Source organism: Erpetoichthys calabaricus, chromosome 3, assembly GCF_900747795.2.
Source record: "Erpetoichthys calabaricus chromosome 3, fErpCal1.3, whole genome shotgun sequence".
NCBI lineage: Eukaryota > Metazoa > Chordata > Cladistia > Polypteriformes > Polypteridae > Erpetoichthys > Erpetoichthys calabaricus.
The window spans coordinates 169,463,865-169,479,109 of NC_041396.2; the positions used below are offsets into that span (position 1 = coordinate 169,463,865).

At 37.5% G+C, this 15,245-nt stretch overlaps 1 protein-coding gene across 4 annotated transcripts in view; it reads right to left on the minus strand.

Moving 5' to 3' along the window:
• The window catches only part of ralgapa2 (Ral GTPase activating protein catalytic subunit alpha 2), a 789,870-nt gene that overhangs the window by 535,959 nt on the left and 238,666 nt on the right, over positions 1-15,245 (minus strand). For 3 of the 4 annotated variants that reach the window (XM_051925541.1, XM_051925545.1, XM_051925544.1), the window contains exons 17-18: positions 14,408-14,548; positions 13,898-14,026 (exon numbers count right to left, since the gene is read on the minus strand). In XM_051925541.1, coding sequence (XP_051781501.1) covers positions 13,898-14,026; positions 14,408-14,548 — 270 coding nt within the window. The remainder of the gene's footprint in view (positions 1-13,897; positions 14,027-14,407; positions 14,549-15,245) is intronic. The other variant, XM_051925542.1, reaches the window with a different exon arrangement.

Sequence of the window (15,245 nt, forward strand, 5' to 3'; positions counted from 1 at the left end):
AAGTCAGAGAGGCGAGATTGCGTTGGTTTGGACATGTGCAGAGGAGAGATGCCGAGTATATTGGGAGAAGGATGCTAAAGGTAGAGCTGCCAGGCAAGAAAAAAAGAGGAAGTGTGTGCATGTAAACACACTGTATGTCTCACAGTCACTATATGACACAGTTACTGGAATGAACAGCATATTCAGCAATAGACTGATAATACTGCAGTATGACAAAGTCAAATACAAAAGGTCATTCTTGCCTTCTGCAGTAAGACTTTATAGCTAATCTGTCACGTATCTGGGCAGGGGCAATGTTCACCTGAGATTCTCCTGTTATTTTCAGAGTTTAGCTCTACAAATTCCTGAGAGTTATGATGACGTCGACACTGACAAAAACGAATAGGTTTTACATGAAGTGGGTAATAAAATGCCATTAAAAGAATTCTGAGAAAAACATCAATTCTCCTTTTATTGCCTCCTGTTAAACTAATAACCTCAGTCAAATTTTCTTTGAGGATTTTTAAGTAAAAGTCATGTTTCTTAATGCTGCTCCAACTGGCAGTCAGATACTCACCTCTGAACCACAATGACCTTCATGTATTATTATAAATTAATTTAGTTTTAATATATTTGATGCAATCTAAAGAGGACTGATAGTGTTATTTATTTGTTATCAATGCTAAAAACCTCAATTTAAAACCTCAATATTTCTTTGCAGTATAAAAACATGTTTTTTTATTATTCAGTTTTATTCTGAAACTTCATTTTGGCTGCATACACCATCATCATGGCACTGCCAGATCTAAACAGCAGTGTGGCGAATTACTCACGTACTGAAGTGACTCTAGCTGCAGGAGGAAGTCCCATTTTCCTTTATGGTGCCAAGCAGAGTGCAGCAGTCTATTAGCCAGTGAAAGTGCTGTAAAGACACTGTCTGTTGTTACGATCTTGCCTTTGTCCAGCCTGATAGCGGTCACAGGACATCATATCTTTGACTGCCGGTACAACAAAAAGTTCTGAGCTGGGATCAGCCACAGCGATGCTCTTATGAAAAGAATGGAGATAAATGCCATCAACTCAGAGAGGGAGAGTCAAGTTCGTTGTACCACGTGAACGTCACCAAGAGAATAAAACTGAATAATAAAAAAATAAGCGCTAACTTTCACAAGTAGCCAAAATTTACACTGAGTGTTACAGAGGACTCAAATCAAATGTATGTTTTTATTATATTATAGTGATAATAGTAGCTAACTGCGGCACGGTGGCACAGTGGGTAGCGCTGCTGCCTCGCACTTGGGAGACCTGGGGACCCGGGTTCGCTTCCCGGGTCCTCCCTGCGTGGAGTTTGCATGTTCTCCCCGTGTCTGCGTGGGTTTCCTCCAGGCGCTCCGGTTTCCTCCCACAGTCCAAAGACATGCAGGTTAGGTGGATTGGCGATTCTAAATTGGCCCTAGTGTGTGCTTGGTGTGTGGGTGTGTTTGTGTGTGTCCTGCGGTGGGTTGGCACCCTGCCCGGGATTGGTTCCTGCCTTGTGCCCTGTGTTGGCTCCAGCAGACCCCCGTGACCCTGTGTTCGGATTCAGCGGGTTGGAAAATGGATGGATGGATGGATAGTAGCTAACTACTCAAAACGCAGAGCGCCCAGTCTTAAACCCAGGACCATTGAGTTATAAGGCAGCGGTTCTTACAGTGGGTACGGAAAGTATTCAGACCCCCTTCAATTTTTCACTCTTTGTCATATTGCAGCCATTTGCTAAAATCATTTAAATTAATTTTTTCCCTCATTAATGTACACACAGCACCCCATATTGATAGACAAAAAAAAGAATTTTTGAAATTGTTGCAGATTTATTAAAAAAGAAAAACTGAAATATCACATGGTCCTAAGTATTCAGACCCTTTGCTCAGTATTTAGCAGAAGCACCCTTTTGAGCTAATACAGCCATGAGTCTTCTTGGGAAAGATGCAACAAGTTTTTCACACCTGGATTTGGGGATCCTCTGCCATTCCTCCTTGCAGATCCTCTCCAGTACTGTCAGGTTGGATGGTAAACGTTGGTGGACAGCCATTTTTAGGTCTCTCCAGAGAAGCTCAATTGGGTTTAAGTCAGGGCTCTGGCTGGGCCATTCAAGAACAGTCACAGAGTTGTTGTGAAGCCACTCCTTCGTTATTTTAGCTGTGTGCTTAGGGTCATTGTCTTGTTGGAAGGTAAACCTTCGGCCCAGTCTGAGGTCCTTAGCACTCTGGAGAAGGTTTTTGTCCAGGATATCCCTGTACTTGCCCGCATTCATCTTTCCCTCGATTGCAACCAGCCGTCCTGTCCCTGCAGCTGAAAAACACCCCCACAGCATGATGCTGCCACCGCCATGCTTCACTGTGGGGACTGTAATGGACAAGTGATGAGCAGTGCCTGGTTGTCTCCACACATATCGCTTAGAATTAAGGCCAAAAAGTTCTATCTTGGTCTCATCAGACCAGAGAATCTTATTTCTCACCATCTCAGAGTCCTTCAGGTGTCTTCTAGCAAACTCCATGCGGGCTGTCATGTGTCTTGTACTGAGGTATGTGTGGAGACAACCAGTCAGTGAGGGCTTTGCCTTTTATTAGTATAGATAGATATATATATATATATATTTATATACTAATAAAAGGCAAAGCCCTCACTCACTCACTCACTCACTCACTCACTCACTCACTCACTGACTCACTCACTCACTCACTCACTCACTCACTAATTCTCCAACTTCCCGTGTAGGTGGAAGGCTGAAATTTGGCAGGCTCATTCCTCACAGCTTACTTACAAAAGTTAGGCAGGTTTCATTTCGAAATTCAAAGCGTAACGGTCATAACTGGAACCTCTTTTTTGTCCATATACAGTATTGGACTGCAGCTCGCTGGCCGTGGGAGGCGGGGTTACGGGGGTTGCGTATCACGTCATCACGCCTCACACGTAATCACGTGAACTGACTGTGAAGGAGAAAGGACAGCCTTATATGGCGTTCGTTTATAAAACAGCAGACAGGCTGTGTAAAGGCAGCTTCACAAAAAAACAGATCCTTAACAAATTGTTATTGGTATATTTTCCCTCAATTTCAAAAGGTTTTCTTTTCTTCTTAATTAAAATTTAAAAGCAATACTTCACCGCTGCGAAGCCCCTCTAGCGCTGACGTCCGAGGTTCGATTCCCGTAAGGGAGTGCAGTGAGTGTGTACGCCTGATGAGCCAAGAATTAGGGTGAAACACGTGTCGCGTACTCTTTGCATTATTTGACAGTAAACTATTTTCAACCATTCTATGATCTGCTTCTCACAACTGAAGGCACTGTGGCGGATGTTTGCTGACTTGCTGGCCAACCATAAGCGTTACCTGGTAGGTAACCACCCATACAATCAGATTGTGATTCAGACTACGAATGCCGTGAATGTAATTACCCCGATCTACATGCTGTCAAATAAACAAACCACACGCTGTGCCGCAATGTTAGGAGCTTCGCCTCTAGCGTTGACGTCCGAGGTTCGCTTCCCGTAAGCAAGTGCAGTGAGTGCGTACGCCTGATGAGCCAAGAATTAGGGCGAAACACGTGTCGTGTACTCTTTGCATTATTTGACAGTAAACTATTTTCAACCATTCTATGATCTGCTTCTCACAACTGAAGGCACCGTGGCTGATATTAGCTGACTTGCTGGCCAACCATAAGCGTTACCTAGTAGGTAACCACCCATACAATCAGACTGTGATTCAGACTACGAATTCTGTGAATGTAATTACCCCGATCTACATGCTAGAGAAAACCTCAATGAAGAAGAAACAGTGTGTAAGCATACATATTAACACATGTGCAATTAAACGTGTGCATTTACGGGGTAATTTCTCAGGCTTAAAAGCTCGCCTTTTATTAAAAAGGTAAATGCAAACTGTTTTCATTCTGAACGGCACAAACCACGTTGGATTTCAGCCGTTTAAACGCGCAAAAATGTCTGTACACCAGATAAATAAGCGCAACATATTATCAGTTGTATGCTTACAATACATACAGAAATGTGTTAATCGTTAACTAATAGATGGATGGTGTTTTTCGACTTTCGCCTTGATTTAAACGATTCCATGTCTTGGTGGGTTTGCGTAGCTTATTGTCAATATCTTTACACCTGTTTTTAAGACTTATTGACTGAAACGGGCTTTCAAGAAAAAAGTTAGGGCTTTGGTACAGGATACACCCTCCACAAGTTAAGGAAGTAAAAATAAAGATATATATTTCTGTTTTATTTAAACCTTTTAAGTTCGTATGCATAGCCCCATTTGGCTGTTTTAGTTTTTTTTTTTCTTTCTTCAGTAATATTTAATCTCCTTAAAGAAAAACAACATATGCATTTTACTTTTTTTGTATCTCTTTAGTAATATTTTAGTGTAAAAGGATAACCAGTATTTAAACCTTTTATGTTACTTTATAAAGTTATTTTACACAATGTTGAAAAATTAATAAGAAAGCTACATATTTTGGCAGCTGCTGCTTTAATTTTCAATGAAATGAAAAAAGCTCTCCAAGAGAAAACCTCAATGAAGAAGAAACAGTTTGCACTATCTAAAAAGGAGAAACCCTCATTTATAAAGGTTTGCTGCAGATGACTTAACTGAAAGTAAATGAATAGTTCCTATGTGTATAATACATATTTATCTATTTGACTTATGCCTTTATTCCAGCAACTTGCAACATCTGAGGTACAATTTCTTACATTACTTTTGTTTTTTGCAGCACAGGCAGGTGAAGTGACTTCCTCAGGGTCACACAGTGGTGTCAGTACCAGGATTTGAACTGACAAGCTCCGGGTTTGCTGAAATATTACTGAAGAAAGAAAAACAATTAAAACGGGCAAATGGGGCTATGCATACAAATGTCCATCCATCCATTATCCAACCCACTATATCCTAAATACAGGAGCCAATCCCTGCCAACACAGGGCACAAGGCAGGAAACAAACCCCGGGCAAGGTGCCAGCCCACCGCAGGGCGCACACACGGGACAATTTAGAATCGCCAATGCACCTAACCTGCATGTCTTTGGACTGTGGGAGGAAACCGGAGTACCCGGGGGAAACCCAGACAGACACTGGGAGAACATTCAAACTCCACGCAGGGAAGCGAACCCGGGTCTCCTAACTGGCACCTTTCACTGCGCCACCATACCGCCCGCATACAAACTTAAAAGGTTTAAATAAAACAGAAATATATACCTTTATTTTTACTTCCTTAACTTGTGGAGGGTGTATCCTGTAGCAAAGCCCTAACTTTTTTCTTGAAAGCCCGTTTCAGTCAATAAGCCTTAAAAACAGGTGTAAAGCTAAACTTGCAGCACCACTATTCAATTACACTTGCCTAACGCCTCTCCTAAGGGGAGATACTGTGGGATCTGGGCGTCCGTCAAAGCATCAATCACAGGCCCGATTAGAAAGCGGGAAGCTGTGATTTGTCGTCTCCGTCCCATGTAACAATCACAGCCCGTGTTACAACGCACTATGTATGTATGTGTATATGTATATGTGTGTGTATATGTATGTGTATATATATGTTGATATGTGTGTATATATATATATATATATATATATATATATATATATATGTATATATATGTGGATGTGTATATGTACATATATATATATATATATATATATATATATATATATATATATATATATATGTGGATGTATATATATATGTATATATATATATATATATATATATATATATATATATATATATATATATATATATATATATATATGTAGATATATGTATATGTAGATATGTATATATATGTATATATATGTATATATGTATATATATATGTTTACATAACCTCTTTAACACACTACTTCTTCGCTGCGAAGCGCGGGTATTTTGCTAGTATATATATATATATATATATATATATATATATATATATATATATATATATATATATATATATATATATATATATAGCCAAATCCCCGCGCTTTGCAGCGGCGAAGTACTGCTTTTAAATTTTTATTAAGAAGAAAAGAGAACCTTTTTAAATTGATGGAAAATATACCAATAACAATTTGTTAAGGATCTGTTTTTTTGTGAAGCTGCCATTACACAGCCTCTCTGCTGTTTTATAAACGAACGCCATATAAGGCCGTCCTTTCTCCTTGCTTAGCGGTTCTGTATTGTTTTATTGTTCGTTTATTACGATTGTTATAGTTATTGTGTAGCTATTTGAGACTCACTTTTCTGTTCAGGTACCCATTTCCTTTATGTAATCTGCGGATTCTACGCTATTTTTTGTTCATTTATTACAATTATAGTTATTTATTGATTCCCTTCTTTAGCTGACTGCCTGCTCATATAAGACGCGCTGCTGTTTTTTTGTGACGCAGCCTTTACACAGCTTCTCCGCTGTTTTATAAACAAACGCCATATAAGGCCATCCTTTTTCCTTGCTTCGCCAAGGAAGCAGCCTTTTTATTTAATCCACGGGTTCTCTGCTGTTTTATTGTTCGTTTATTACGATTGTTATAGTTCTCTTTGTATACCACGTTGTCAGTTCAGCACTCCGGTTGTAATATGACCAAGCCGTGCAAGCTTACTGTTGAGAATGCAACGTATAGTTGTACAGGAGAAAAGCAATCTTGCCTCAAATCAATGGCAACCTTTTGTAGGTCTATGAACTTAATTTAAACTTTAGGTTTACACGGTGCTTTGTTTCCGAAGTACCTGCACTCATGAATATCTCTGTATGCGTCAGTCGCTTCATATTCTTTTCCTACATTATCAATTGTGTAATGTGTTTTTTGAACAGGTTTGATTCATCGAAGTGATCACTCGTGCTGCGTTCAGTCAGTTCACGTGAGCCGCTCTCTTGTGTGATGTTGCGATGTCCACGGCTTTAATTAATGTTAGCTAAGACCCGGCACTTAAAAGTTTCTCGCTACAGCAATTTTAACTCTGTTACAAAGTGATCCAAAGTCTCGTTTATACCTCGTGTCTTCTCATTAAACTTGTATGTCGCGAATATGGTATTGCAAACGGCAGCGGGAGCGTTTCTATAAACTTAATTTAAACTTACGGTTTACACCGTGCTTTGTTTCCGCAGTAGCTGCACTTATGAATATGCTTGTATGCGTCACTCTCTCACTTCTTATTGTTTCGCTGCCTTCTCAATTGTGTAATGAGTGATCACTCGTGCTGCGTTCAGTCAGTTCACGTGAGCTGCTCTCTTGTGTGATGTTGCGATGTCCACGGCTTTATTTAATGTTAGCTAAGACCCGGCACTTAAAAGTTTCTCGCTACAGCAATTTTAACTCTGTTACAAAGTGATCCAAAGTCTCGTTTATACCTCGTGTCTTCTCATTAAACTTGTATGTCGCGAATATGGTATTGCAAACGGCAGCGGGATCGTTTCTATAAACTTAATTTAAACTTACGGTTTACACCGTACTTTGTTTCCGCAGTAGCTGCACTTATGAATATGCTTTTATGCGTCACTCGCTCGCTTCTTATTGTTTCGCTGCCTTCTCAATTGTGTAATGAATGTTTTTTTCAGCGCTCTTTGGGGCTCTTCCTTGTTTTCTACGTACTGCGTTCACAGTCAGTTCATGTGATTACGTGGGAGGCGTGATGACACGATACACAACTCCCTCTCCCACGGCCATCGAGCTGCAGTCTATTACAGTATATGAACAAAAAAGAGGTTCCAGTTATGACCATTACGCGTAGAATTTCGAAATGAAACCTGCCTAACTTTTGTAAGTAAGCTGTAAGGAATGAGCCTGCCAAATTTCAGCCTTCCACCTACACGGGAAGTTGGAGAATTAGTGATGAGTGAGTCAGTAAGTCAGTGAGTGAGTGAGTCAGTGAGGGCTTTGCCTTTTATTAGTATAGACTAGCAAAATACCCGCGCTTCGCAGCGGAGAAGTAGTGTGTTAAAGAGGTTATGAAAAAAAAAGGAAACATTTTAAAAATAACGTAACATGATTGTCAATGTAATTGTGTTGTCATTGTTATGAGTGTTGCTGTGTTTTATATATATAAAATACACACACACACATATAAACATATATATACATATACATATACACATATATATACATATCTACATATTATATATATATATATATATATATATATATATATATATATATATATATATATATATATACACATATACACATCCACATATCAACATATATATATATATACACATATATACACACACACACGCTTTATGGGTGATGATTGTTTTACTCTTTTTATCTTTATTTTATTTTATTGTAGAATCAACTCCTATCTGCGCACAGCAGGGCAGCCGTGGGCGGATGCGTATGGTGTATTAACTCCATGTTATCGTGCATTGCGCTGTCAGTGGTATTTTGATAAAAGAATTTGAACAATATATAAGAAGCGTATAAATTATTAAACAGTAAAACATTAACATTTAAGAAGGAAAGTTACATTAAGTACTACTGCAGTGCCTTCGGGTATACCTCATTTTTTGTTTGCCCATTACATGCTTAAATGTATACATTTTTTGGTGCACCTACCCGAGAACACGCGACATATAACCGACCGTGGGAGAAGCATGGATTTTAAACACGCGTTGAGTTCATCTGCTGGTCTCCCTCGTGGAATAAGTGGTAATGTTTGACTAAAATGTACAGCGAGTAAAACGACATTACCTCCTATTTTTTTTTTTACGATCTCTGAGATCTTGCTTTTTTCGGTTCAAGGCTTCATAAGCTGTTTTATGTTGTATGGTGTGCATGTCCCAAACCATCATCTTTGAATGTTGCAAGACTTTCGCCTTGTATGTAGATCGGGGTAATTACATTCATTGCATTCCTAGTCTGAATCACAATCTGATTGTATGGGTGGTTACCTGGCACTGTAGGGTTGCCACCCGTCCTTTAAAATACGGAATCGTGCCGCGTTTGAGAATGAAATTGCGCGTCCCGTTTTGAATCAATACTGGACAGGATTTATCCCGTATTTTTTTTATCATTTTTTTTTAAAGCAGCGTCTCATGCAAATCATCCCACACGCATTTTATGAAGATGCCTCCTTTCCTACTTTTGATTGGGTAATACTTGATGTCATCGTTAGTTTGATTGGTCTTTTGAACTGTCCAGTGAGGAGGGCGTGTCTTTTAAGTACAGTCTGCAAAGTGTTGTCACTGAGATGTGGCGTCAGCGCCATAGTTGAAGCCCCTAACGTTGCGGTCAGCAAGTCGGCTAACATCCGCCATGTGCCGTCTTTCAGTTGCGAGAAGCAGATCATAGAATGGTTGAAACTGTTGCCCCTAACGTTGCGCCACGGCGTGTGGTTCGTTTATACCTCGTGTCTTCTCATTAAACTTTTATCTCGCGAATATGTTATTGCAATCCGCAGCGGGAGCGTTTCTATAAACTTAATTTAAACTTACGTTTTACACCGTGCTTTGTTTCCCTTATGAACATGCTTGTATGCTTAACTCGCTCCGTTCTCAATTGTTTAATTTATTTTTTGCTGTTCGCTGTTTGTGGCTGTTCCTCCATTTCCCCCTACTTCGTTCTTTTATGTCGTGAATATGTTATTGCAATCCTTAACGGGAGCGTTTCAATAAACTGATTGAAAATAGTTTTGCATTTACCTTTTTAGTAAAAGGTGAGCTTTTAAGCCTGAGAAATCACCCCGTAAATGCACACGTTTAATTGCACATGTGTTAATATGTATGGTTACACAGTATTAAAAGACAGTGAACAACGTCAGTTACCTTTGTTCCCACGTTTGATAAAAGGTGAGCTTTTAAGCCTGAGAAATCACCCCGTAAATGCACACGTTTAATTGCACATGTGTTAATATGTATGCTTACACAGTATTAAAAGACACTCAAAAATTAACGTCTTTTACCTTCGTTCCCGTGTGTGACTCGTGCTGTAAATCTCTTCCTTGTTTTTAGTTCACGTGATTACGTAGGAGGCGTGATGACGCGATACGTGACTCCGCCTCCTCCATTACAGTGTATGGACAAAAAATATGTTCCAGTTATGACCATTACGCTTTGAATTTCGAAATGAAACCTGCCTAACTTTTGTAAGTAAGCTGTAAGGAATGAGCCTGCCAAATTTCAGCCTTCCACCTACACGGGAAGTTGGAGAATTAGTGATGAGTCAGTCAGTGAGTGAGTCAGTCAGTCAGTCAGTGAGGGCTTTGCCTTTTATTATTATAGATACAAATACTGTAGCTACTGTATAATTCACAGCTACCCTCACCTGAGTCCCGTTTTCCATTTAACCACAATCATCTCTTGTAAACAAAATAATACAAAAGTTCTTTAAGATAAAAGAAATAGAAATAAAATAAGAATGAAAAGATTTTAAATAAAATAAAGAACCCAATATCATAAAAACATAACGACATGCAAGTTTCAGATTTGACTGTAGGACTTTGGCAAGGTTTCTCTTGTGTAATGTTTATATCTTCTCATCTCCCATAAAACAAATCCAAGTTACCACATTACAGTGACAATGCATGAAGGTCGTGAGTGCCAGATCTCCACAGTGGCATGCAGCCAATGAGTAAACCATCTTAACCATTTAATCATGATCTAATTCTTGCAACTCAGGTAGACTATGATATATTAACGAAATGTAAATTAAAAGAATGCAATCTGAAAAATGATAAGTGTGGTGCTATAACATCAGACTTTTTAACTCATTTATCTTGAGTCCGATTCATGTGCAAGTTATTAATAAACAAGTCAAGTCATGCCATTTTAAAATTTTGACAAAGAAGTCACAAGTCAGATAAACTAAAGGCATTTTCACACCTGGTTTGTTCGGACGAGTACTTTAGAATTCTGTTACGAATCCCATGAAAGTCTGGTTCATTTAGGTAGATGTGAAAATGACAACTGTACTCTGGTGTGGACCAAAATAACCAGAACAAGACCCCTTGGAAAGGTGGTGACCGTATGGTACAAAGAAAACCCAGGTGCGATTTGTGTGATGTAAGAATTTGATCCAACACCAAATTGATCTGAGTACATGAAATCCTATGCATTATGAGTGCAACTGTGCAAACTGTGGTAGTCACACTGTCTACATTCGATAATTGAGTAATTTCATTTACAGCATAAGGAGTTAAGAATTAACATGGAGCATTAAAGACAAAGGGTAAAAATAAAATATAATAAATACATTCACAGATATAAATGATTCACATAAAACAATGTGCACAATTACTTGCCCAATAAGAACAAGCAACTAATTCAAGCTCATAACAGCAGTTAACCATGTTAAAAAAAAAAAAAAAAAAATTACTTGATGATCAGGAGATCAGGTCTACCATACATGTTGAAGGTGTCATGAAACAAATAAAAGTGTCCTGTGACACTAACAATCAAACGTCCTCTTACTCCACTAATGTGATGCATGGAGGTGGGGAATCTTCTGAATGTACAAACTAATTTAGACAAGTTACTCAATTTTAATCAAGCATTCCAACATAAACAGATTATTAACAGATATGTTGCCAAGACAGCTGACATGTGACTTGACATAAACTAAATTGCGATTACGTTCATATTGTGACTACATGACTACTGGAGAATTAATATGGAACAGCATATAGTTAAAAGAAAATTAAGTGATAATTCTATTGTTATAAAACTAAAGCAGAAAATTGTATGAATTCAGCACAGACTGTCTTCTGTTGTACGCTCTACTATTTGAAATGTCCTTCAGTGAACAACTTTCAGTAGTGTTCCAGTTAATAACTTCCAAAATGCAGCAGTGCAAAAGCACTAATGTTTCCTACGGGGAGTTTATTGTTACTTCTATTTCACTTGAAAGTTTGCAGTATGAAACGCAGCCAAACTAACTGGAAATTGAAACAAAGTAATGAAACATTCCTTGATTCGACTCGAGTTGCCCACCTTTGGTTAGAGGTTTATTGACTTAGAATAGGGACTTTTTTATTACTGGAGATTTTAACATTCTTAGAACATACCTTTTTAACTTATTTTTTCATTACTGTATCTTTTCCTTTAGTCTCTTGCTGACAAAAAAATCAACTGGGTAAAAACATAAATGTTATATAGAATTGATTCTTGTTTTCAGTGGACAACATAGCTTTTAATGTTTTACTGTTTTGAAACAGACATATCAGACTAATTTAAAAAACAGCATAAAAAAATCCTGTCACTGACAAAAAAGTAATAAATAATGACATAAATTAAATGTCCTTTATTTTCAATGTCTAGTTTAGATTGTAATTCTTTTACCATTACCATTTTGTAATGAACATGGAAGATTATTCTAAATGAGAATTCCGTAATATCAGATATGCTAAATCCTTCACCAAGACTTTGTTTCACATTGATAAACTATCCACTACACTGCTAAGCTTTATCTTTAGATTGGCGTGGAGCAGGCCAAGAGATGGCCTTTATTTGCCTTAGTTACCAAGCGCAACTTGCCCAAATCCTTTTGGTAGAACTAAAACCAGCTCAGATAAGCATGCTTACTCGCTAAGCAAGCTTCATGAACTACCACACATATAACGTAACTACAAGTGTGAACATGCTTAATTTGTCTCACAGCTCTCTACTCCATCTTGTGGAAGGAAAAAAAATATGATTTGAAGCCAAAAAAAGACAGACCATAGCAGTGGTGCTCCAGGAGACAGAAGCTCATATCATATGCTCTCGTGTTACCAGCATTGCATGTTCAATTCATCAACATAAACTTGGTTATTTCTGTAATACTGAGATAGATTATTTAAACCAACAGAAGGAAAATGCAATCGTCAAAGCATTTGCCTCTGACAATTTATCTTGTGGAAGCTTTCACCATCGGCTGCTGGAAGCATGTGCAAAGCAAATACATGCACAGGCTGGCACAGTGTAATGGACATGTGTAAAATACAAAATCCTTAACTGTAACCTGGTTAAAGGTTTATATGGCAAATAATAAGAGACATCTTTCTCTGTTAACCAGCATTCTCAGAGACCAATAACCCGGTTTCTCTAACATGACATTTTAGCATCTTAGGAAAAAAATGTTTCCGTGAACAACCAGGTTACTAAACAGCATATAAACGCAGTAAGTGTCCAAAAGGTCTCTCTCTCCCTTTCTCTTAATATAAGCTCAGGCACTCTGGTAACTGCAGGGTTGCCTATTCTCTAGCATCCTAGCAGAATCTCCTCTCGTCCTTCCTAGGGTGGCATTAATTATTTCCTACCATGGTACCTATAGGTTTTAATATTTAGAATTTTCCTGCAACAATTTATATTGTCCTTTGCCACCTGTTATAATGTGTTTGCAATCTGTATGTACATTTCTGCATAAGTCTTTAACATTATTACTGTTTAATATCATTTTGATAATTTTAGCATTATTTTGGTAATGTCATCCACATGATGTTTTATTCTGTAGTTTTCTGGATATTAGCCACCATTTTGTGTCTGTTCCTGCATAGTTGTGGCCATGTTGTTTAAGGTCACTATGCCCATTGACCGGTCATGTGAAATGTTAAATCAACAATCCCTGCCTATATGAAATTGTACCATGGAGCATATCGTATCCAAGCTTTGTTATGAAAGACTTTTTTTTTTTTTTGTTTTTTTTTTTTTTTTTTTTAGACAAAGGATTATTTAGTTATGGTTTTTGCTTCCATTTGATTACAACTTCAGTCTAATATTTTGGCTTTGTTCATTGGTATATTTTGACCTTTGATTTTTTTTCCAACACCAATGTGCCATCATCTCCTGGTGTAAAGTCACTGAAGTTCATTTAGAGCTAACTATATATTCTGGTAATAATAACCACCTAGCTGTTGCCCTAGTCTCTCTGGCATCCTATCACAATACATTATTAAATAAAATACAACTCTCCTGCAAAGACTGCTAACAACATGTACCTTGAAATGAATCAGAGGAATAATTTTGTACAAGATCAGAAGTGCTGCTGCTACGGGTCAATTGCTGTTGATCCTCTTCAACTCCCAAACCCTCAGTATCAGATGCTGCATCTCCTTGTTCCTCCACTTCTGAAAATGATAACAGAAACAGTTTAAAATTATATAAAAGACTATCAAAAATGTTTTATAATCAGATGCAGAAAGGTAAATATTTCTGAGGAACTTAAAAGATTATAATAGTTTACTGACATGTGTAACTTTTCCTTACCTGATTCTAATGGCAGCAAACTGTCAAGCTTCTGATTGACTAATTATTAAAATTCTTCATGTAAATGTAAAGCTACATCAAATTAGCAAAAAAAAACAAAAAAAAAAAACTACTCTTTCAAAACAATATGAATGCATGTAGAAATGCCAAAGAAACACATGGAATAAAAATCAGAAGCAAGAAAGAAGCATGCAGAAAATAAAGTAGAAATGAAGTAAAAAAGATCGCTTTCAGTACACTACCTGAAAGTCTCTGAGAGCTAGAGTTGTGAGATATACCAGGTAAGAAAGAGCTCATAGTGTGAAGCAGCAGAGGTACACTTTTAGTAGTAGGCAAAGCCTCATAAAGGTGAGCACAGTTGCTGATAGACTGGCTTCGCTTAGCTTCCGTTGGAAAAGAGTAAGAGGAGAAAACAATCAGTTTTACGTTGAGGAGCTCTACCTAAATGATACAGAAAATAGTTTGTGAACAACTGTTTACTGATATTTAAGATGCATGACATAATTAATGTAAAAGTAATGCTGAAGACATCAAGCAGACCTTAACAATAAGAGGCATTAAGCAACAATACTGATAAAAAAAGTCATACCTTTGCCCTGGCAGTTGCAAATGACTAACAAAATTTACATTGAAAAAACATTGAACAAGAAATGGAAATTTGATTTTTAATAGCTATAGCATCACATAAATAATAGTTCATTAACTACTGTACAGTACATAAATTAGATTATAATTAAAATACAATATACTACTTAGCCAAAATTTTCAATATTGAACACAGAGGTAAAGGAACATTTTCCTTCATGTTATTAAATATTAACTATTATTATCAATATCATGCCCTAATTTTAAAATCTATAGATGATACAGACTCAGTGAAGCTCAGTAAACAAACTATTTAGTTCTTGCAGTTTCATCATTGCTTTACTGTATTGTTAATCATGCATTTTACTAAACACATTTAATTAAACTCCTAAGGAAACAACTGTTAAATTATGCACGATTTTTTTAAAAATATAATTACTAATGTCTGTGAAGTTTAATGCATTAAAGATTTACTTCTTCATTTGGCTTTTTTCG